This window comes from Mustela lutreola, chromosome 14 (assembly GCF_030435805.1).
Source record: "Mustela lutreola isolate mMusLut2 chromosome 14, mMusLut2.pri, whole genome shotgun sequence".
NCBI lineage: Eukaryota > Metazoa > Chordata > Mammalia > Carnivora > Mustelidae > Mustela > Mustela lutreola.
In genome coordinates this window covers 69,848,457-69,872,266 of record NC_081303.1, presented here as the reverse complement: position 1 = coordinate 69,872,266, position 23,810 = coordinate 69,848,457, and the positions used below count along the sequence as shown (strand labels likewise).

Here is a 23,810-nt window from a genome sequence, read left to right as displayed (position 1 = left end):
CTCTGGCTGCACCTCTCACCCCCTGCTCCCCAATCCAGAAGTGCTGGACATGGCTTCAAGGAGCCAAAACTCTGTTCTGTAAGTATTTTGACATTGTTCAATAAATCAGGACATTTACATATTGGCGCTCTCATTTCAAGTGGGACTTGAAATGGGCCTAAAAGGATTGAGAGAATTTGACGGGATAGAGAATCTGGGTGAAGAAGAGCCAAAGGGGCTGCTTTTCCCAGTAGAGGAAAACATACCCACAGAGCCAGTGCACAGTGTATTGAGATGGTCAAAAGCTGGACTCAGGCTGAGAACCGGAGAAAAGATGGACTAGGGTTAGTGGAGTAGCTTATGGATGTTCTGGAAAGCCTCTGTCCACTGTGATTCTACACCACTTCGTTGTTCACTGTCTTCCCACCTTCCTTTCCCTTCCACTACTAGGTCTCCCCTTTCAGGCTGCCCCCCCCCCTTTTTTTTTGCTTTTGTTTTGGTTGAAGATATCTCTTGTAATCTGTGAGTTGGTGGATTTATATCTCTTTTCCATGCCTCCCCCTACACACACACACATACACACACACACACACACATCTCTTTTCCATGCCTCCCCCTACACACACACACACACACACACACACACACACACACACACCCACCCACCCACCCCCCCCCGTACATCAGCAGATCCAGGCACAGATACCAGTAGCCCGTCACTGCCTGTCTGCAGCCTAGCTGACACAGAGCGAACTACCTCTTGTTAGGGTTAGCGTCTGATTCCCAGTAGAAATGTTTTATCCTATATGCTTCTTTGCAAAGCATTGAAATCTTGTGACTTTTTAAGATTAAAGTCTCTTGTAAGTTTTTGGATCTTCTGTTTCTGGTCAAGGTTCTGGCATGTGTGTGTTAGTCACCTCCCAGCCAACAGTCTCTTGGCAGGCCATTCTGAGTTATTGTGCGTTTACAGGCTGTTCAGAATTCCACACTGCCCGGAGATTTTCCACCTCCAGTGTCCAGGCGCCTTTTCTGCTTCCTCAGAAATCAGTTTCATGTTCATATCCAAAGCCCTTCATTTCTTTTCCTTTTTATATGCCTGATTCATTTTGAATTTGAAGTATTCCTTTTTTACACCTTTTTTCTGACTCTGATCAGTGTTTCATCTCATTTTGCTTACTTCAGGAGGCCCAAAACAGAAGATTCCTTGTGTCTCTTGTGCAGTACCCAGAGGTTGGCTGATAGAAGAGGGAGAGTGAGCTTTTACATGTCTCTCCGTGCCGTTCCTTTTGGGCTGATTTTCCGCAGTGTCTGTCTTCACTAAGTACCTACCCCAAAACAGCTTAGCAGGCCTGTCACGTAACTCGGCTCTCACAAGCCCCTGGGGGGATGTTCGCCGCCCCGCGCCCAACATTGTCCCTGCGCCTTGATGCTCTTTGGACGAGGGCACTGTGCATCCTCAGTGGAGACCTGGCCTGTGCTGCAAGCGAGCATCCACCCACCTTGTTCTCCTCCAGGGGCCTGTCCTCACCTGCCTCCCAGAGCCAGCAGAGCCTTCAGGTTCTCTCTCTCCAGTAGAACCTGCGCTCCTGTTCCTTATGCACAGGAGGCACAGATGACGGGCAGTGGTTAAAATGCTCCCCACAGGAGGTCACTTCCTACCCAAAGTACCCAACTTGTGTGCAGAAGGGGCTTCCTGAATTCAGCTGAGGGCATTCTCATCTTCTGTGGCAGTCTTGTGACAGTGCTGCTCGCCTCCTTGCCGCAGAGGTTGGTGCCTTGAGAAGGCAGTGAAGAACAGAACCCAGTTTTATGGCCACCTAGATGATGCCTCGTCTGAGTCTCGTTGTTGGGCGTAAGATAACAGCGCCATTCCAGGGTGCCTGGGTGGCTCAGTCGGTTAAGCACCTCTCTTCAGCTGAGGTCATGATCTTGGGGTCCTGGGATCGATCATGACTGCCCCCCCACTCATGTGCGCACATGCGCTCTCTCTTTCTCTCTCTCACTCTCTCTCTCGCAGGCATATGAGCTTAATGAGTTTTGCAGATGGTTTGGGCTATATGAGGGCACCTAGTCTTGATTTTAAATTGTCATCTGGATTCCAAGTTAATCCAGAAAAGCAGTAAAAGTTAATACTGTGTATTGCATGTCTCCAACACACGTGTTTTCCATTATCTGGTCATGTATGCCCTTGTGTGCATGTGAGCATTCCTGCACTCACACACACAAACTTTTTCATTTTTCTAAAACAGGGAGTGATTCTGGTTCCAAAAGCAAATGATTGGTGTGACACCTAGAAAGCTGAGCCTGGCACACGTTCTAAATGAAATGGCTCCAAATCCATTAGCACGTCGTCTCTCTTCCAGAGGGCTGCAGCTGCCTGTGTAGTTGGAAGAGAAAACACTCTGATAGGAAATACTGGCCAACTTACAGGATTCAGATGCAGTTCTCTAAGGATGAGCAAATGACTTGCACAAGGTGGTAATGTAGGAAGGTCCTGAGCTCCCCTCTGACAGCCACTCCAAACCCACAGCTGCATTTCCCTCTGAAAACTAGATGAACTGCTTCTCCACCACAACAGATAGAAAGACCCCAGACGGGCAAGAGAGGTAGACACATAGTCTTACCAAAAACCCCATCCCCAGCACAGTGAGAAACAACAGGGGAGGGTCTCACCAGTCTGGTGTTTCTCCAGAGGACAAAGAGGTTGGTGCCCCACATCAGGCATCCCAACCCATGGGATCTGCGCTGAAGAAACAAGCCCCCAAAACATCTGGCTTAAAAAAATGAATGGGGCTGATGTCCAGGAGACCCAAAGTGCTGCAGAATTTAAAGGACTCACTTTACAGTCTCACTCACCCCAAGACCCAGGGGAAAAACAGCTGTTTGAAAGTGCTTAGACCAGCTAGAAGGAAATCATTTGCTGGTCGAAAAGCTGGAGGGGCAGGGGACAGCTGAAACTCTCCTCAGAAGAGAGGCCCTGGTGATGCCAGTTTTGCCCCCTCCCAGCACACAGGCAGGTGAACTTGGATGCAGCACCATCCCCCTGCCTTGCTGAAGCCAGAGAGTGCGGGTACTGCAGCTCTGTCCTACGCCCAGGCCAGGGCAGGTGAGCGCCAGCCAGCCAGCAGTCTTCTCCCGCTCCCCGCCTCAGGCTGCTGCACTCACACAGGCACGGCGCTCTCCCGCTCCAGTCCTGAAGCCCACAGACATGCTCATTTTCCTGCTGCCTGTCCACAGCCTGCGAGTATGCCCTGCCCCCTGTCTCCCTCCCTACCCCCACCCTAGTTAAAGCCAGCCCGTGTACATGGTCTATGCAAGGGAGGCCCCCTTGATTGCCTGGCTCTAGTGGCCAAGGGGGCTGGTATCTCTGAGCTCCATGGGAAGGTACAGTTGGGAATACAGGTCATGGCAGGCCACCACCCCTACAGCCCCACACGGACAGAGACTGAGGTCTTCTTGGTCTTCTGAGGAAAAGACCTGCTATCCTGGAGCTTCGGCCTGAGGGACAGGCTTCAGGTTTCCCACACATCGAGAGGCTAATGAGGCGCTCCCAGGGAATGAGGGCCAGGAGATACCTCCTTGCACAGCCCCTTGGCCTCACTACAGCTCTGTGAGACCTGCCAGAAAGGAGCTTACAGTCCTCTGGAGCCCCAGTTACTGCAGCTGCTACCCGGCAGTATGTCCAGACTCCTGGTCTGGAGGCCGGTACGTCCAGACTCCTGGTCTGGAGGCCGGTAGCAATCACACTCAGAGCCCACAGGACTGTATCTGCTTGCATATTTTAAAAGCTGTTGGCCTGAGGGATTTTGCTTTCAACTGCCTGAAACTAGGTGCTATGTGAGATTCCTCCCCCTGGGACAACTGACAGGCCTTGGCACACTCTCAACAACAGGTGCATCTCAAGAATTAGCAGGTGCTTTAGAGCATCACAAAGTTCAAGAGACAATCAAGAGCCAGGGCAAGACTGAGTGATTCATGAGGTTCATCACGCACACAAGCCGCTCCTTCATGCCTGAGAGGGGAACCTACTCCACCTGATACAAAGAAACACAGAACCAAGTAAAACAAAGGAACAAAGAAATCTTCCAAATGAAAGAAAAAGGCTTCAATGATAGAGATAAGTAATCTTTCATTTATTCTTTAAATAAAGAATTTAAAATAATGGTCAGTTAAGATGACTACCAAACTCAGAGGAAGAATGGATGAACAGAGAACTTCAACAAAGAGAAAGGAAATATAAGAAAGTACCAAAGAGAAACCCATAGACCTGAAGAACAAAATAACTAAAAAATACATGACAGTTCAATAGTGGACTGGGTAAAACATTAAAATGATCAAGGAGCTGGAAGACAGAGCCATGGAATTCACCCAGACACAGCAGCCAAAACAAAAAGGAATTTTTAAAAATATAAGGGACCAAAGGGATATCAAGGAGAATTACATTCACTTTATAGAGTTCCCAGAAGAAAGAGAAGGGCAGAAAACTCCCTCTGTGGAGGGAAACAGACATCCAGATCCAGGAATCCCAGAGAGTTCCAAAAAAGATGAACCCAAAGCGATCCACACGAAGACACATATAATTAAAATGTCAGAAGTTAAAGATCGACCCTTCAAAGTAGCAAGGGAAAGATAAATTGTCATGTACAAGGGTAACCCCGTAAGGCTATCAGATTTTTCAGTGGGAACTCTGCACACCAGAAGTGAGTGGCAAGACATAGTCAAAGTGCTGAAAGGAAAGAACTTCCAACCAAGAATACTCATCTAGCAAGGTTATTGTTCAGAATTGAAGGAGAACTAAAGCAGTTCATCTCTACTAATCCAGCCTTTCAAGAAATGTTAAAGGGACTTCTTTACACTGAAAAGAAATGTCAGTTGTTGTAACAAGAAAACCTATGACAGTAAGAATCTCGCCAGAAAAGCTAAATCTATAGTAAAAATAGTGGATTCATTCACTTACGAAGCTAGTATGAAGCTAATAAAATCAACTGAAATTACAGTAGTTAAGGAACACATAAAAAGATGTAAAATGTGACATCCGAGACAGAATATAGGGAGGAGGGGTTAAAAATGGAGAATTTTGGAAAATGTTCAAGTTTAAGCTGACTGTTACATACTTAGGATAATGTGAGCCTCATGGTGACCACAAAACAAAAACTTAAAAACACAAAAGAAAAGGAGAAAGGAACCTAAGCTTAATACTAAAAGTCATCAGACCACAGGGAGGTAAGAAAAACAGAGAAACTACAAAAACAGCCAGAAAACACGTGACAAAATGGCAATAAGTACATACCTATCAATAGTCACTTTAATATAAACAGACTATAAATTCTCCAGTCAAAAGATGTAGAGTGGCTAAAGACAAATAAAAGGCAAAGAAGGGAACTACATAATGATAATGGGGTCAATCTATCAAGGAGATATAAATTTATAAACATATATGCACCCAACACAGGTGTACCAGATATATAAAGAGAGAAATTGACAGTAGTACTTAACATTGATGGATAGATCATCTAGACAGAAAATCAGTAAGGAATCATCAGCTTTAAATTACACACTAGACTGGATGGACTTAATAGAGAACATTACATCCAAAAGCAGCAGAATAAACATTCTTCTCTAGTACCTCTGGAACATTCTCCAGGATAGATCACATATTAGGCTACAAAACATGTCTCAGTAAATTCAAGAAGGTTGAAGTCCTTTCAGGCATCTTTTCTGACTGCAACAGTATGAAATTAGAAATCAGTTACAAGAAGAAAACTAGAAAAACTAAACAACACATTACTGAATCATAGAAGTCGTCAAAGATGAAATTTAAAAATACCGAGTAATAAATGAAAACAAATGTAAAATCCATGAGATGGGCAAAAGAGGGAAGTTCATAATGATACAGGTTTATTTCAAGAAACATCTCAAACAATTTACACTTAAACTAGAAAAAAGAACAAAGCACAACGTTCGTAGAAGGAAGGAAATAAGGATCAGAGCAGAAATAATGACATAGAGACTAAAAAGATAATGGGAAAGATAAGTGAAACCAAGAGCCAGTTCTTTGAAAAGATAAACAAACTAAACAAACTTTTAGTTAGACTCACCAAGAAAAGAGAGGGCTCAAATAAATAATTTCAGAAATGAGAGTTGATACAAAGGATCATAAAATACTATGAAAAATTATATGCCAACAAACTGAACAATCTAGAAGAAATGGATAAATTTATAGAAACACAATTTTCTAAGACTGACTGAACTACAAAGAAATAGAAAATCTGAGTAGAGCAATTATGAAGATTGAATCAGTAATCAAAAACCTCCAAACAACAAAAGGATCTAGGGGCAGATGGTTTCACTAGTGAATTCTATCAAACATTTAAAGATTTAATATCCATCTTTCTCAAATTCTTCCAAAAAATTGGAGGATGGAATGCTTTCAGACTCATTTTACCTGATCAGCATTACCCAGATACTCAAACCAGATAAAGACACCACAAGAAAATTTTAAGACAATATCACTGATAAACATAGATGTAAAAATCCTCAACAAAATATGAGCAAACCAAATGCAATATATTAAAATGATCATACACCACCATCAAGTGGGATTCATTGCAGGGATGGTTCAACAACCACAAATTAATCAATATGATATAGCACATTAACAAAGGAAGGATAAAAATCATATGATCTTCTCAAAAGATGCAGTAAAAAGTATTGGACAAAATCAAACATCCACTTGTAAAAAAACTCTAAACAAAGTAGGTATAGAAAGAGCATATCTCCCTGGGTGTTACACATAAGTGATGAATCACTAAATTCTCCTGAAACCAGTATTACACTGTATGTTAACTAGAGTTTAAATACAAATTTGAAAAGAAAGGGCGGGTTGAGTCACTCATGATTTTGCCTTGGGTCATGATCTCAGGGGCAATCATGGGATGGAGCACCTGGTCAGGTTCTGCACTCAGCATGGAGTCGGCTTGGGATTCTCTCTCTCCCTCTCCCATTACCTTTCCTGCTGCACTCATGAGCTTTCTCTCTAAAATAAATGCTTTTTTTAATTAAAAAAAAAAAGCATACCTCAACATAATAAAGGCCATATAAGACAAACCCACAGCTAATGTCATACTCAACAGCGAAGAGCCGAAAGCTTTTCCTCTAAGACCAGGAACAGGACAAGGATGCCCACTCTTACACTTCTATCCAACACAGTATTGGAAGTTGTATCCACAGCAATTAGGCAAGAAATGAAAGGCCTACAAATTGGAAAGAAAGAAATAGAATTATCCCTATTTCCAGATGATATAATATTACAAAATAAAAACCCTGAAGACTCCACAAAAAAGGATTAGTAGTGATGAATTCAGTGAAGTTGTAGGATACAAGATCAATATTCAAAAATCTGTTGTTTCTATATATGAATAATGAACTGTCAGAGAAGTTCAGAAAATAATTCCAATTACAGTTATGTTAATAACAATAAAACACCTCAGAATAAATTTAACCAGGGAGGTGAAAGACCTATATACTGAAAACTATAAACCATTAATAAAGAAATTAAAGAAGATATAGGTAAGTGGAAAGATGTTTCATGCTTATGGACTGGAAGAATTCATACTGTTAAATATCCATACTAACCAAAGCATCCTACAGATTTACTGCCATTCCTATCGAAATACCAAGAGCATTTTTCACAGAACTAGAACAAGTACTTGCACAATTTATGTGGAACCACAGAAGGCCCTGACTACTCAAAGCAATGTTGAAAAAGACCAAAACGAGAGGTATCATGCTCCCTGATTTCAAACTAGAACACAAAGCTATAGTAGTCAAAACAGTATTTCACTAGTGCAAAAAAACACAAAGATCAGTGGAATAGAATTGAGAGCCCATATATAAACCTTCATGTATATAGTTAATTTTTAAAAAACATATAATGTATTATTTGCTTCAGGGATACAGGTCTGTGAATCATCAGTCTTACACAACTCACAGCACTCACCATAGCACATACCCTCCCCAACCACCCTATCTGTCCAACCTCCCTCCCCTCCAGCAAGCTTCAGTTTGTTTCATGAAATTAAGAGTCTTATGGTATGTTTCCCTCCCCGGTCCCATCTTGTTTCATTTCTCCCTCCCCCCACGACCCCTCGCTGCCTCTCAAATTCCTCGTATCAGATAGATAATATAATTGTCTTTCTCTGATCAACTTATTTCACTTAGCATAATACCTTCTAGTTCCATCCACATCGTTGCAAATGGCACGATTTTGGTTTTGATGGCTGCATAGTATTCCATCATGTATATACGTACCACACACATCTTCTTTACCCATTCATCTGTTTATGGACATCTAGGTTCTTTCCATAGTTTGGCTACTGTGGACATTGCTACTATAAACATGCATGTGCACGTGCCCCTTGGATCACTACATTTTTATCTTTGGGGTAAATACCCAGTAATACAATTGCTGGGTCACAGGGTAAATCTATTTTCAACTTTTTGAGGAACCTCCATACTGTTTTCCAAAGTGGCTGCACCAGCTTGCATTCCCACAAACAGATCAAAACCACAGGTTCATTAATTTTTGACAAAGGAAGCAAGAAAGAAGGAAGAAGAGACAGTAAATGGTGTTGGGAAAACTAAATCACTACACACAGAAGAATGAAACTGGACCATTATCTTATACCATATAGAAAAATTAACTCAGAGTACATTACAGACTTGAAGACCTGAAATCATGAAACCCTCGTGTATGGCATTGTCAATCGGTGTAGCCACTGTGGACACGATACAGAAGTTTCTCACAGTCTGAAAAGAGAAGTGCCCTGTGATCCAGCAGTCCCACTACTAGTTATCTATCTAAAGAAACTGAAAACACTAGTTTGAAAAGATATATGCACTGCTGTGTGCACTGCAGCATTATTTACAGGAGCCAAGATAAGGAAACAACCTTCTCGCCCACTGACGGATGACTGGATAGAGATGTGGCGCGTGTGTGTATGATATATGTATATACAGTGGAAGCGTATCTGGCCATAAAGAAGAACAAAATCTTGCCTTTTGCAATGTGGATGGACCTAATGGATGTTAGGCTAATTTAAATAAGCAGACTTTGACGAAGGCATATACCGCATGACTTCACTTATATGTGGAATCTAAAGAATAAAACCTAATAAATTTAAAAAATAAAACCCAGACTCTAGAGAACAGATTGCCCCTTGCCAGAGGGGAGAGTGGGTTGGAGTAGGGAGCAAAATGGTAAAGAGATCAAGAAGTACACAAACGTAGAGTTGTAAAGTAAGTTGGGTCCTGTAGATTTAATACACAGCATGGAATACAGGTGGTAATTTTGTATTGACTTTGTGTAGTGACACACGGTGCCTAGACTTAGCGTGACAATCATTTTGCAATGTATATAAATGTGGAATCACCAAGGTGTACACCCTGAAACTAAAATACTGTATTTCATACCAGTTATACCTGTTTTTAAAAAAGCTAAAACACTTATTTTCATTGCATATCGGTAGGACTTATAAAAAGTCTGTTCATTAGACCCTAATTTAAGACCCCCTGGATTAGGTTCTAAAGGTCGTAGGTCCTAGGTCCTAAGTCCTAAACTGTGACACACTCCATGGCTTAATTTTCCCAAACATAACAATGGAATCTGAAGATCAAATGTCAAACTTTGGATTTTCTTCCTCTAGATTTCTAACACTTGGCATGTATAGTGTTGAAGTAAAAACAAAAAAATATTAATTCTACTTCTAAGTTCAGTTCTTGGTCCTAGAGAAGCCAGATATTTAATTTTAAAAGTCACTGGCTGGCTGTAGGTCATCTTCATAAACACGCAGTAAGACTAGGACTTCGCCCAGTCCCCATTCCCATTTTCGGACTCACGGGGACATGCAAACAGATGCCAGCGTTATTAAACACTCGCCTACCTTCTAACTGCCCTGCTGTGAATGTCCGGCTGGGCTTGTAGAGACTGTCTACAATCTCTCCTCAGTCTTATGCCCAAGTTTCATTGACTACAAGTTGGAAAATGGCTACCCAGAATTACAAATCAGGAACTAATTTGGCCCTCTCCCTAAAATCGAGTGTTCATCCTCTGAGGAAGAGCGTGTGTGTGTGAAACGTGTGGTGAGTTCCCCTGGACGTGGTACATGAGCGAAGCTGTTTGTTTCCCTGCTCCCTCCGCAACTGGCCTCTAGTTCACCTGCGAGTCCTGCGGCGCTCCTTCTAGTCCCAAATCAGAAACGTCCTTGTCTCTTGCGCCGAGAATCAAGAGCTCTGGAATCACACACTATCCCGTGGGCAAGAGCATCATTGCCACGTCTGCACCTTGTTGTCGGTCTTTACTGTACTTCATGCTGCTAAGGCCAAGCCTTAAATTTGTAGCCGGGGGTGTCTTACTGATATTAGAAACAGTGCTGATGAGTGGGAGGCAGTGAGCGCAGCCAGAATGTCCTGACCATGCACACGGCAGGCTGGTTCTTCTGACAAGTGTTCCTTCCCATTGCTGAAGGGGAGGGGGGCTCTGAGGTGTCTCCCCTCCGTCCTCCGCTGAAACCGTCTTGCTCTGGGCGGACTCTGCCACTGCTCCAAGACCCTCCCAGTTTGGGAGCCAGAATCTAAGAGGACAGGCCGTCCCAGCGCCTAACCCAGCTGTCGCTCTGCTCGGTGACTGATGGAGTCCCGCTGTCCCTTGAAAGCCCGTTGGCAGTTCACACCCATAAAGCTTATTTAGGTTCTCTCTGGGGTAGAAGCTTACGGTAGAATCGTACGTGCTGGTGACTGTTTATGCCTTGTGTGTCCCTCTCCACAGAGAACGTCATCAACGGGCAGGACTATGAAGTGATGATGCAGATTGACTGTCAGGTGATGGATACCCGGATCCTCCACATCAAGAGCTCGTCGGTTCCCCCTTACCTCCGAGATCAGCAGAGGAATCAAACCAACGCGTTCTTCGGCTCGCCCGCAGCAGCACCGGAGGCAGCCCACGTGCTCAGCACCATCCCGGAGTCACTACAGTAGCCTCTGAGGCCGCACATGAAAACCAGGTGGGACCCTGCCGAGCTGGCGAGCAAGGGAGAGACCTGTTCCTGTCTGCCCTCTTGGTGGCCGGCAGAGAGCTGGGGTTCAAGTGACAGTGAAAGAAGTTGTTTCTCACCATCTGCCGGAAAGCACTGACATTCAGACACGAGGCAGACCGCCTTTCTCCAGCAGCAGATGCTGCCGGCGTCCTCCGTGGCTGCCCGGTGTCGAGTTTTTCCTGTACCTTCCTCAATTGCTTTTCCTTCTGTACTTCTTTTGTGTTTAAATAGTCATCGTTAAAATAAGATCTTCTTCCCTTCTCTGCCATTTCACTTACTGACAGATTTTTATTTACAGCTGTACAGCACACTGATGTTCCCAGCAATTAAGAGTTTTTATTAATTTAAAGCCAATCCATTGTAGATATAGTGCTTATTGGAAATAGATTTCAAAACCAGAACAGTGAAAAATGTCCCCAAAAGAGTCAAGACAATTGAGAACTTTAGTAAAAGGGGAAAAAATCCCCATTGGTAAAGTTGGTCTTGGCCAGGGAATGGTGGCTCCCACCTGACCCGGTGTGTGCAGAACCGCGCGGGGCGCCGGGGGAAGGCCGAGGGCAGAGAGCGTCAGGGAAGGGCAGAGAGCGCGCGCTGTGGGAAGGAGCCGGCTCCGTTACACGCTCGAAACGCTGCAAGTTTTGATGTGCCGGGAGCGGAGGGTGAAAGCCACGGCAGCCTTCATTTTAAGGCCCTGCAGGTTAGCGTACGTGCATGTATGTGCTCTTTCCTCGTTCGGTGCAGGTCCGCAGGGACTCTGGGAGAGACCCTTCAGCTTTACTGTGAATCCCCACCCATAACACATAACACGATGACACCGAATTCGGCTGAGGGACAGGCAGTGTGCTGTTAAGCAGATGAGTTTTTTCTCCTCATGAGAATTGACAAGGATTTATTCCTCAAGACTGCGGACAGGCTGGCTTAGACTCCTGCTCGCGGAGGGCATCCCACAATACAGCAAGAATTCCCAGTTTCTCCAGTGAAAAGACAGTGAAGGAATTAACTTTTTTGTCCTCCCATGGTTGGGAAAAAAAAAACCAAAAACAAAAAACAGCCCTACTGCATTCCCTCATCTCTCCCTGTACTCTGACTACTTTCTTCTCACTGATGTTCTTCTGCCTTCAGTTTTAAAGTGAGTCCTGTCTATGAAGCTTCACACTTTCTTGCTAGAACCGGTTCTGCAGACGCGGCTTCTTACCCTAATCTGCTTGCCCGGGTCGGCTCTCATGCCTTCCAGTCCCTGCTCCGGCCTTCCGCTGCTCTGAGCCTGAGGAAAGACCGTCGGTGCGAGTCCTGCGGGGTGCCCCAGCCCCCTTCTGCCCACGAGGGCCAGCCTGGCTCCTGAATAATCCCGAAGAAACTTCTGGATAGCGGCGCCTCTGCCTGAGCTCATCAGATGTGCTCTGAGATCCGTGTGACTTCGTGTGGCCAGCGGGCACTCTGCTGCCCGGCTCCCCAGCAATCTGGGGTTCGGCCACGTTAATGAGCCTCACTCTGCCCCCACCCCGCCCCACGCGAGCCGGTGAGAGTCCAGGCCACGCGGCCCCCAGTGCGGCTGTCAGGGCAACGTCCACATGGGAACCCCCTTCCCGGGGCCACTTCTCCTCTTATGGTCTCCGGGCCTGTCGGACAAAAGCTGCAGGCGGAGGACAGCCTTCCCTCGGGAGTGTCTCCTCCTGTCCCGGCTCTTCCTACCCAATGTGTGCACCAGCCGAGCCAAGAGCCATGGCCCCAGCCAGCGGGAAGGGGGCCGTGGTCCTTCCCAAGCTGTTAGTCCACTGGAGCTGTCACAGCGGTCACAGGCACAGCCTTACGGACAGTGCCGCCTCTCCCAAGCTCCGACTGTCACCCGCACACCGTCCCTGACCGGTGTGACCGACAGTGGCAGTCATGTCCCATCTGCCCCCGAAAGACGCCTCTCCCGCGGTGGGGATGCGGGGGCCGGCAGCCTGGGAGCTGCGCCCGCTTTCTCTCCATTACCGGTTCTCGAGGGGATCATTCTGAGATGAGAGAGCAGCCTTCTCCTCAGGGTGAAGTCCCCGGAAGGAAGAGCGCAGCCATTGCGAAGCAATCCTCTGCTTTTATAACTGCTGTCAAAGCTCACTAATTCCTGCGCGGTTTTGACGTAGTGTCTGTGCTCACACCCGTCGGCCTGCTGGGAAGGAGAAGCCGGCTCTGACTGATGAATATATTAAGCTGCTTTTTGAGTTTTAGGATAAAATTGCCTTTTGGGGATTGCAGCCTGGGATATATATCAGTATCTTAATTTATTTTTTTATTAAGTGGGATTTTGCAAGCTTGTGGGATAATTAGATACACTAGAGGAGTCAAGTCCACCCATGGGGTAGAGAACTCTGTCCCCTCTGTCCCCCGACCCCTTCGCCCCCAGGCAGTGCTGGCAGGCGCGGCCGGGAGCGGCTCTCCCACCTGCCTGTGAGCCCCGCGTGCGGAGGCTTCGTGGTGGCAGATGGTTCCTCGCGCTAACTACTGAGTCAGGCGTCGGGGCTCCCCGCCCTCCAGGCTAGCGCCCCCAGCAGAACAGACAAACGGCTCCATCAGCCTGGTTGTGTGAATAGCCTCTCTCCAAAGCTAGGATTTCTAAAAGAATCATCTTGAATCAAAAGTTTGCCATGCTTGTCATCCAGAAGCTTTCCATTACATTACTGGGTGAGGTTTATCTTTTCACAAGTACAAAAACAAAAACAGTCCGTAACTGTAAAAGCTCAGAGCATCTCCGAACTTTTCTCTAAATGCCCACAGGCCCCAGCACCAAGCAGACACGTCTCTGCCTTCTCTTGTGAGCAAGAAGCAGCCACGGAGGTATTTGAAAGCAGAAATGTTATGAGTCATTCTTGAGCGGGAATAAACAGGACTTAGAAACAGGAATAAACAGGACTTAGAAACAGACAAGCAACTTGGGATTCAAACTGATTTTTCTATCCTTTTTAAAGAGACACTGTCCCAACAAACCTTCCTGGCCTGACTCTTCCACCCCAGGCATGAGCCCCTGTCGGCACAGCAGCGACCCCGATGAGACAGCCATGGCTGTGGCCTTTGGTGCGATGGAAACCAGACCCCTCTTCAGCTCCTTGTGACATTTGCACTAATTTCTGGCTCTTGCCCTCTCACTCAGCTCAGGTTATAAAACTTGACAGAAAAAAGAGCACAGGGAAAAACCCGTATTTGACTTTCAAACACTGAAAAGTCTCCAAATGACTTCTACTTTCAGCTACATAGAAGAAGTCACCCCTTTTCACCAACGAGCCAGAGTCTGACCCCATGTCCCCTGCAGCCTGACCTCAAGGACAGTTTCCACCTAGTTAAGCTCGGTCCACTGCACTCACATGGGCCGACTCTGCCTCCGGCAGGAGATTCCCAGGAACTGAACTTTGAATGAAGCCTTTCATCCCATTGGCTGTTTCGTGCACATTCACCTCTCAAGATCACTTCATGCTGGAATCGACAGATGCTTATCACCACCTCTGCATCCCCACATTTTTACAGAATGCTACTTTTGTCCTTCCGGAGTCATTCTGATTTACAGAAATTAGGATCTTTGCTGCTAATATGAGCACTAATTATATCACATACCTTAGAAACAAGAATAAAGCCTAAAGAAAGCAAATGGGAGAAATTCTCGTTCCTACCCCTAGTCACATTGGGGGAGGGGGGGCAACTTCTGTGTCCTCTACTCCTAGAGGTTGTGGTTGATTTTTATTTTCTAGAGAGAGCACTGGGCTACCCAAACACGTCGAGTCCAGATGCAACCGTGCACGTAAGAGATGCCGTTTTCTCCCACCTGACACAGAAATCAGAGTGGAGCCTGTTAACTTATATTTTTAGTGACTAAGCTTAAAACAACGTTTATTTTAGATAAGTCTAGAGCTTTGAGCAGCTTGTTCTAATAGTTGTGTTATCTGTCGGATTATGAAAAGACTGACAAAGGCATCGTGATCAGGAAATTTGTTCCTGGGTGTGAATCATGTCGTGGCTAGCCACTGCCAAATAGTGGACACTGGTCTTGACATAGTGGTTTGCTGACTTTAAGCATAAGAGACTTATAATAATGCCACATTAAGAGACTTAATTATATTAGTTTGGGGAACCAAGGAGTAAATAAATCATAGTTTGTCATCTGCCAGGGTCAGCAGACAGCACCGCTCGTAACCACTAGTTAAACCAAGAGGCTTGATCTAAGTGGGGGGCCACCCCAGAGAAAGACCAGCGGGGTGACGTCTTCACAGTCAGGGTCTATCAGCCCATTCAACTCACACTCAGCCCTAACTGCCAGGTCAGTCATCTAGATAAGAGGGGAAAGAACTTTAGATAAAAGCTCCCAGGTACTACTGGCCTTAAGACACCAGTTTCCTGTTTCTCATCATGTTGGCAAGCGTGGCTGGGCTAAGACCATGTGCTTCACCCCGGAGCCATAAGAACCCGGGGAGAGAGCGTCCACCAAGCCTTCCACCAGGGTTTTCCTTCTGAGGCTGCATCTGCGCTAAATGAAGAGCAGTTAAAGGTGAGGAGGAACAAGGCGCCATCCTCTCCTGCGGCAGCTGCGTCGGTTTACCGTGCATCAAGAAACCGTGACAACAGACTTAACGCGGTTGTAAGCAAGTCTTCACAATGCAATACTTGTTCTTTGTCTAAGATTCAAATAAAGAATTTTTAAACTTGCCTTATTTTGTTCTGTATATATAGAGAAAAAAAGACCCCAAATGAATCTGGAATGTGAAGAGATGAGTAATGAGAAGGGAAACCTAAAATGGCTTGTGGCCTGTTACTGTTTAGATGAAAACAATAGAACTCTTCCACTCTCCCCCCACCCCAGCCTGGTTAAGTAAAAGTTTCCTTTATTGTGTCCAGATATTTCAACTACAATCTTACCAAGGAGAAAGATTTGTCTAAGAACAGCTACTTCATCCTTCTCCATCAGGAACCTGGGTTACTCAGTCATGTCACAGGCGTCTTCCTAGCTTGGAATGACCAATGTCACCATGCAGGCCGCCTGTCCTGCAGACTGCCAGCAGAGTCCGTCCACAGGTGATAAGTGCGGGCATTCCCTGGGTGCCTAGTGTTTGCATCAAACACTGCTCTAGGCTCACTAGTCCCGCTGTCCTGTTCCCGTCCTCCCAACAACCCGGTCCCTACCGCTGACTAACCAGTATCTGGACCCAGGCAATTCCACTCCAGCACGTGGACTCTGGCCACCATACAGTTCCACCTCCAGAGTCCCAGATCTCGTGTAGGTCCTGCCCTGAGGGAGCTCACAGTTGGCCTATGGAGCCAGATACTTCTAGAAATACACCAAATGAATAACATCAGGGTTCTCTCAGACACAAAATTACATGTGTTTCCAAAGACACTGTAACAGACCTCTTTGGAAAAAGACCTCAAGTCCCCTCTTCTGCCAAGAAAGCCGACACTGGAGGAAGGGCTGAGCAGCAGAAAAGAGAAAGTGGGACTGAGCCACAGGCTCGGTCTCTGGGTGCTGGAGCTGTCATGTGTAAATCCCTCTTATCGTCCCAAACCTTCTGTAAAAGCCTGCTGCACACACAGCTGTATGTCAGTGTTGCTCGGGGTTGGGCGGGGGACGGGTACAGAGAGGATGCTTGCCGTGGAACTAGTGATAACAGGTCGCAGACAGTAAAACAGGATGATTCAAAACCCAAGAGTCTGTGAAGCCACAGAGGGGATCCGGGAAATCCATCTTCCTTCTCCTCAACCAAATCCTATGCGATTTGGGCCCCCGCTCTGTGTGTGGGATACAGTTCAAGCCAATCTGTGGATCTCAAAGGAGAACCACTGCTGACATCTGGGTTGAACCAGACACGGTGCCACCAACAGAGGGCTCGTCTCACACGCTCTGCGATGGGTCTAACTGTCCTTCTCGGTAGAAAGGCAGACCGCTTCCGGTGCTTTGTTTACTCTTTGGATCGATGGCCTATTTCACTCCATCACACCCATCTGGTGTATCTGCCCACAAACATGGGCAGAGAATCCGCCCCTCGGTTCATTTCCTAACAGCTGACCCATGCTGAAGCACGCATGCCAGACTGGCCCAAGCATTTACCAACATTAGGTCATCAGGCTTCACGGCAGCCTTATGACATATGTGTGTACCACCACTCATGTGTTCCAGATAAAGGAAATTGGCACAAAAGGATGAAGGAACTTGCCCAAGATCTTACAACTAGCACATACCAGAGCTTGATTTTAAAGCCACATTCCTTCCACTACGCCACAAAGGAAGCAACAGGAGACGAGGTAGACAGGAAGAAACCGAGCCACATATCACAGGCAACCAGGGGCTGGAGGTATGTTCCGAGAGCTAAGATGCAAGATCCAACAGTGCCGGTGGGTTTTCTGCAAACTCCATCCCCCTAAAGCCACGTGCTCAGTGCTGGCTGTGTGCGGAGCCCACAGGGGGCTATGCCCGCTTCTCCTGGACCTCAGTCCTTGTGGTCTGCATCCTGGATGAGCGACCCAGTGGGGTGAAGATGAGCTGGGTGCTCCCATAATTGAAGGCACAGATGACCTTCCCACCCTACTCACGTCTAAGAGGAACATTCAGCCCTGTCCCCAGGCTGCATCCACTGCCTACTCTCTCCATCAAAGCTCTACCTACGAGGGTTTCACTGCTGAATTAACTTCTAGTATGGATACTGACTATAAGATGGGAAAAGATGCTGCTGTAAGAGAGAGCTATTGTGCAGCTCCAAAACATTTCCAAAACGAAATGTTTTCGTCTAGTACAAAAGGACAGATCTTTAAAAGAGATACAACATGGCCATATGAAGAAGTGGGTCATCTGGTCAGGACAACTATTTGCAGCACTGTGTCTCCTGAAAACTGTGCTCATTTAGGTGGGGGGCCTTGTGGTGCTAACCAGAAAACCCCACAACTATAAGGTGTTCCCTGTTGACACTATAGCCCTCTGCAGGAGAGTGTCAGCTGGTTACAAAGGAAGAACAGAGAACCCAAAAGCCCGCCCTGAATCATTTCATCCGTGTCCTGCTTGACTCTCGAGGCCTCCAGGGTTATCTACACTGCCTGAGCACCCAGCGGAATGTGCATTCTTGGGCTACATTTCAGCATAGGCCATGGCGAATAGGTGGTGGCCCTGGAATTTAAAACTTCGCTACAGACTCTAAGTGTTGGCCCAGGCTCAGACATGTATCACCGATCTGTGGGAAACAGTACAACGAACCAGACAATATCCTTGTCCTCAAAGACATGTGACTGACGTCTCCTCCCCAGGTCCATGGGGTCACCCCTCTATATCCACAGAAAAATAAAAAGAATTTCCAGAAGAGGGTAAGATTTCTGGATAGCCTGCAAAATTAGTTTATTTAGACACAGGCTGCTCTCAGGAGAGCTTTGGAATGGAAGATTCATCGGCCAGTGCCTTTGTCACAGCCACAGAGCTCACCCACTCACTTGGCTGCTGGTCCTAGGACATAAAAGAATGCACTTCACCACACTGTCTCTGGTTTCCTGGCGGTACTAGAATTCTCTGCTAAGTGACTTGTTCACATCAGACCCACACATCGCCCCCTCCAGCCTGGCAGCCTGGAGGAAGGCAGAGTTACCGCAACCCCCTTCCACTAGCCTGGGTGTTTCCATCAAACCTCAGCAGGAGGGGAACTGGAAATTCGTCTTAATTTGAACAGTATGAGCAGGAAAGATGCTGAAACATTTAACCTCTTGTTAAATGGCTCTACGGGTCACCACTCAGGTGAGCCCAACTAGCAGCACGTTCCAGCCAGCAGCATATTTGGGGTTAATTCCGTCTCCCCGAGATTTATAGCCTGGTACAAGTCAGCAAAGCATGAACAGTCCAAGGAGGGAAAAATCTCCTCTTAGGTAGATGGAGGGCAGGGGGCTTCCAGAGCCACATCTCGTCCTCTCCTTCCCAAACTCACCCCTGCAATGGCTTGTGCACACCCACGCCCCCCGCGTGACAGTGAGCTCCAGAGTGCCTGGAAGGCTCTCCACGCCCAAGCCACTGCTGTGTCCCCAGTAGAGCCAGAGTGCTTAGAACAGGGCACTTTGGGGCATTTTAGGCTAAATCTGTTGTTGAGTTGAAGTATTGAGCATTTAGAAAGCGATGGACAGACTTTGCCTTTCCTGGAGTGCACATGACAGACTGGCATTTCTTGCCTGTTTTGGCACCACACACTCGCGACATCGCCCTACAAGGAAGCAGTCACGGAGCCCGTGCAGAGCAGGACACCTGCTGCCGGTGCTGGGCCAGGACGCCAGGATGCGGGAGAGCCTGCCTTCCTTCAACAGAGGAGGCCACTGTGGCAAGCTGGAAGGGAACTTCGGAAGAAGCTGCAGACTGTGGGTCTGTGGGGGCGACCTCCATTCTGCAGCACTTGGGAACTTGCTAGAAATACCACCTCTCTGGCCCTGACCCAGACCTTCTGAGTCAGACTCTGAGGCTGGGCCCAGCAATCTGTGTTTTCACAAGCCCTCCAGAGGGTTCTGATATGAGTTTGCGAACCACCCATGGAGCTGCCTGTCGGGGGAGGCTGGAGGAGGGAGGGCGGCAGGCTTCTGCCAGACCCCAACCTTCCCAGGCTGCCATCACCAGGGCTTTTAAGGAAACACCAGGAAAGAATTTCCTGCTGTCACTCCCTTTCTGAAAGTCCACGGGGGTCGCAGCTTGAGCCTCCCCAGCCTCCCACCCGTGGTCGCATCATCTGGCCTCACCATCAGCTACAGCCCGGGAACCAGGCCCAGGCCCCTCGTCCCAAGTGTGCCCTCAGTCCGTCCACAAGCCCAGGGCTCGGGCTGCGAGACACCGAGCTGGAGACCTGCCTCCCTACAGATCCGAGGCTCTCCTAGGGACCGAGCTCCTGGGCCCGCCACCTCATCCACTTGGACCCAGCACCCTCCGCTGAGGAAGGGAGAGCCCCCGGAGAAAATGCCCCCTGATCCCCCTCCGTCACAGCTCTGAAGGTCTGCCTGTGCCCCACACGCCACGGGGCTGGCTGGGGCTCCAACCCGCTCCGGCACATCGCTCAGTTCCTGGTGCCCACACTTCGCACACTGGAATCACCCGGGGACCTTTAAAACCTGCCGCCGCCTGGCCCACACCCTCAGACGTTCTGACTTCATGGGGACAGGCTGTGGCCCAGCTTGGCGGTGGGTGGGTGGGTGGGGGTTGCTACCATTTCCCCAAGGGATTCTCATGTGCAGCAAAGTTTGGGAACCAACAAACACTGTCTTTGGAAGCCAAGACCTAGTTCGCCTTCTAATGCTTACAGAGCAGCGCGCAGCCCTCGAGCTGGAGGGCAGAGCAGGTTCCAGGGAAAAGAATGAAGTGTGTCTGGATCGTCAGAGGCCAGACTCAGCAAAGAGCTGGTCAGGAGAGGAGGGGCGGGAGGGAGGGCAGGGAGGAAGGGGTGGCGTCTGGTGAACACTGGATTCGCTAGTGGAGATGATGTCAGACATTCCTGTGATGTTAGAACTGGGAAACGCGTGAAAAGACCAGGGCTGTGAAAATGGAACTTTCTGTGAAATGGCATATTCTTGGAAGGAGAGGGACCGGGGAGGAGAAGGGCCAGACCAGAGAGGGCACCAGAGGCCAGCTGGCTCCCCGGCCTTGACGTACGAAAGAGAGATGGTCTGGGTTGCCCTGATGAGCGGGTGCGGGAAGACCACTGCTGACCCAGAGGAGCCTGAAGCCACAGAGGAAAGATGAGGCAGGAGGGAGAGAAGGAATCACACTAATGCTGGGGTTGACCCAAACCCACCCAGCTCTGGCCACGCGGAGGGCTCTGGGAAAAGGCTGAGTGGACAGCTTCTCTCCACAGCAGCCCCTCGGGAAGGGAAGGGATACGGCGGATGACCTGATTCCCCTTCCTCCTCCTCCCGCCCCCAGCTCTGCAGGCCTCAAAGGAAGCCAGACCCGTCCCCCGGGAGTCTTCAGGCTGAGAGACAGCCCAGACAGGCATAGGCCTCTGGCTCCTGTCTTGGGGTGCAGTTCCCCTATCTGAGGCCTGGCCCCAGCCCCTCATTCTTAGATCTCACCCCGATGGCTTCCCTCCAGGGGAGCCACCCAAATATGAAGTCACAGAGAGAAAAAGCCTTGCAGACTAAACTGAGAAAAATTACACAGGCTCTTAGATTCGTGGGTGAAAGGCTTTCCACCTGCTTTGCACAATCAGGAGACTTCCTGAGCCCAGGTGTGACCATACCCCACGTGCTTGCAACGAGCACCCGCAGAGGAAACACACGAAGCAGCTGCACGACGTAGCCCCTGCGAACCGCACGGGAGGCGGGCAGGAAGGTCCTGTCTCTGCCAGTGAGCTGGTCGGGGCGGCGCAGGCATGAAGACCCCACTGCCCCGTGGGGGGATCCACGCTCTCCCCCACCGGGCTGCCTTCCTGAGGGTGTCAAGAGAGAGGCTGTTGGAGCTCCAGGAACCATCTGGGGTTACGGAAACTGATCTCAACATTAAGCACTTCAAGATGTCGACTGGTCCCCACTAGTCAGTGTTCCTTCTCCCTGGGCACCAGCCCCACCATGCCAGGCTATCTGCCCCTGATGCCTCGGCTCAAGCTGTTCCCTCCCCCGGAGGGGCTTGCCAGCTTGCCCGGAGGAGCCCGGGATCCCCACAGTCACCTCTGAGACCGTCAGAGCTTCCAGTTGGCAGTTTCCTGTGGGAGCACGGCCAGGGCCTCAGCTCTCCACTTCCTTGAAGACTTCCCTCTCCCCGTCTGCCTCCGTCACCCCGACCGCCGGCCTGGCCTCACCAAGGAGCAGGAAGTGGATTGGCGGATTGGCCTCCCCCGGCCACAGATTGCCCCTCCCTCGGGGTCGGGGGGGATGGGCAGCAGCGGCAGAAAGCCGGAGAGCAGGAGCCCACCACAATGGTCTTGTGCTTCGGGGAGAGGAAAGAAGGGGAGAAGGGGAGCCTCTTGGGACCCCAGGGTCAGGAACCCATCCCCTCCAGAGCCCCTATGGGCAGTACAGTCTATCCTTCAGGAATGCCATGACCCCGACGGCGCCCCCGTGAAGGCTGTCTTTTCTAGAAATGCAACACGGAGGACAATGGCCCCTCTGAAACAGAAGAGCCATTGTGAGACAAAGATGTCAGAATGGGACCAAGGTCTTTATTCCACTGCTGACAGAGCACAGTGGGCTGGAAGGGCCAGGGTGACTGAAGGGCAACTGTGGCCTAAGGGTCATAGGTCCTTCTGTGTGACCAGAATGGGGCTCTCTGGTGGCAGCCTATACATCAGTACATGCGTGCACCCCTCTGAGACAGGCCCCGGCCGAGTTCCGACAGGGACACAGAGCCGTCCTCTAGCAGCAGCCAGGCTGGTGGAAATGCACGCAGGCCTGGGTGATGGGGGTGTGCTAGGACGCAGGCAAAGAGGGAGACGACGAGGATGGGCGCCGCCCGGGGTGAGCCAGGGAGGTCTTCATGAGGGCGGTGGCTTTGAGGTAAGACCTTACTTGTGGGGAGAATTCCCACAGGTAGTGACTGGGGAGGGTCACCCCTCAGGGCCTTGCGGGGGGGTGGTGGGGAGCAGCCTGATCTGGGGCAGGGAAGGTGAGCTCCAGCCAGTGTACCCTCTTGTGTGGGGCCTTTTGTGCCCAGTGGGGGCACACCCGCTGGAAGAGAACTTCCTGACTCTTAGAGCGCCACTGTGATGCTGAGAGTGGTTTTGAACAGCCCCGAACTGTTCCTGGAGCTTGGATGGCCCTATCTCAGCAAAGTCATACTCTGAGGAGTTTCCTAGAAAGAAAGAAAGAAGGATCAACCTGCCAAAAGTGAGCGTGTTTCACCGCAAGTTAAGAGAGTTGCTGTTCTCCAACAACCAGACATGCCTCACGGGTCAAGTGGCCCTGGGGCCCAAGGATTCCTTCCATGGCACTTTCAACAAGAGCCTTTCTTGACTTGAAAGGTCTTAAGCACCCTCCCAGTGGCCCTTTGGCAAGAGGAAAAGCTAGCGGAGTTAACCTTGACTAAGCCCTACTCTGAGACCTTCTTCCCAGCCATGGCTGGTGGACAAGGGATCAATGCAGTCAGCCGCCATGCCCAGCGCGACAGAGGAGCTGAAAGCTTGAACAAGCTGGTACACACATGGGTCCTCAAACTCAGGGACCTCGGCGAGGCTGCCACCGTGGGGGGCCATGGACAAGATGAGTGAGCAGTGGGAAGCAGGAGCTCAGGCCCCACAGGGAGGAGAGGATGGAATTTCCTGAATTTTCTGTCATGGTCCTGGGAGGACTGTGGTACCTCCCCAAATCACTTTGGGACACATGCCGTGTCCTTGCCACCAGCTGCCCTCCATCTGAGCCAGCCTGGAGGAGGGACCCGAAAGACCCTAACACCTAGACATCCCTGGTGACACCCCCTTCCGTCGACCGGGTCTCAGGGTTCAGGGGGGAAAAGCCAATGTCTTGTGGCGGGTGGAGCTGGATAATTCTGAGGGCAGCGGGCGGACTTTCCGACTTTCTAGCCAGCCCTCGCTTTGCCTCTCCAACCCTGTAATGAGGCGGCTATGTGACTCTGGGAAGTTCACCAGAGTTTTCCGGCCTGTTCCTGGCACCTGCTGCTATTGGCTGCACTTTAACTCCCCAAGGCACTGCCAAATTTTCCTTGGTGCTCCCAGGCCAGGCGATCTCCTCCAGAGAGAGAGCTCAGCTGAGGTCACATGGAAAATAACCCCAGAGCAGAGCCCTGCTCCAAGCTGCTTCAGCTGACTTCCCTTTGTTCTC

The 23,810-nt window shown here is 49.0% G+C and overlaps 1 protein-coding gene across 1 annotated transcript in view; it reads left to right on the top strand.

The window, feature by feature from the left end:
* Positions 1 to 11,345, top strand: part of ATF6 (activating transcription factor 6) — a 206,392-nt gene extending 195,047 nt beyond the window's left edge. The window contains exon 17 of the mRNA XM_059146835.1: positions 10,805 to 11,345. Coding sequence (XP_059002818.1) covers positions 10,805 to 11,013 — 209 coding nt within the window. The 3' untranslated portion in view covers positions 11,014 to 11,345. The remainder of the gene's footprint in view (positions 1 to 10,804) is intronic.
* Positions 11,346 to 23,810: the final 12,465 nt, after the last annotated feature.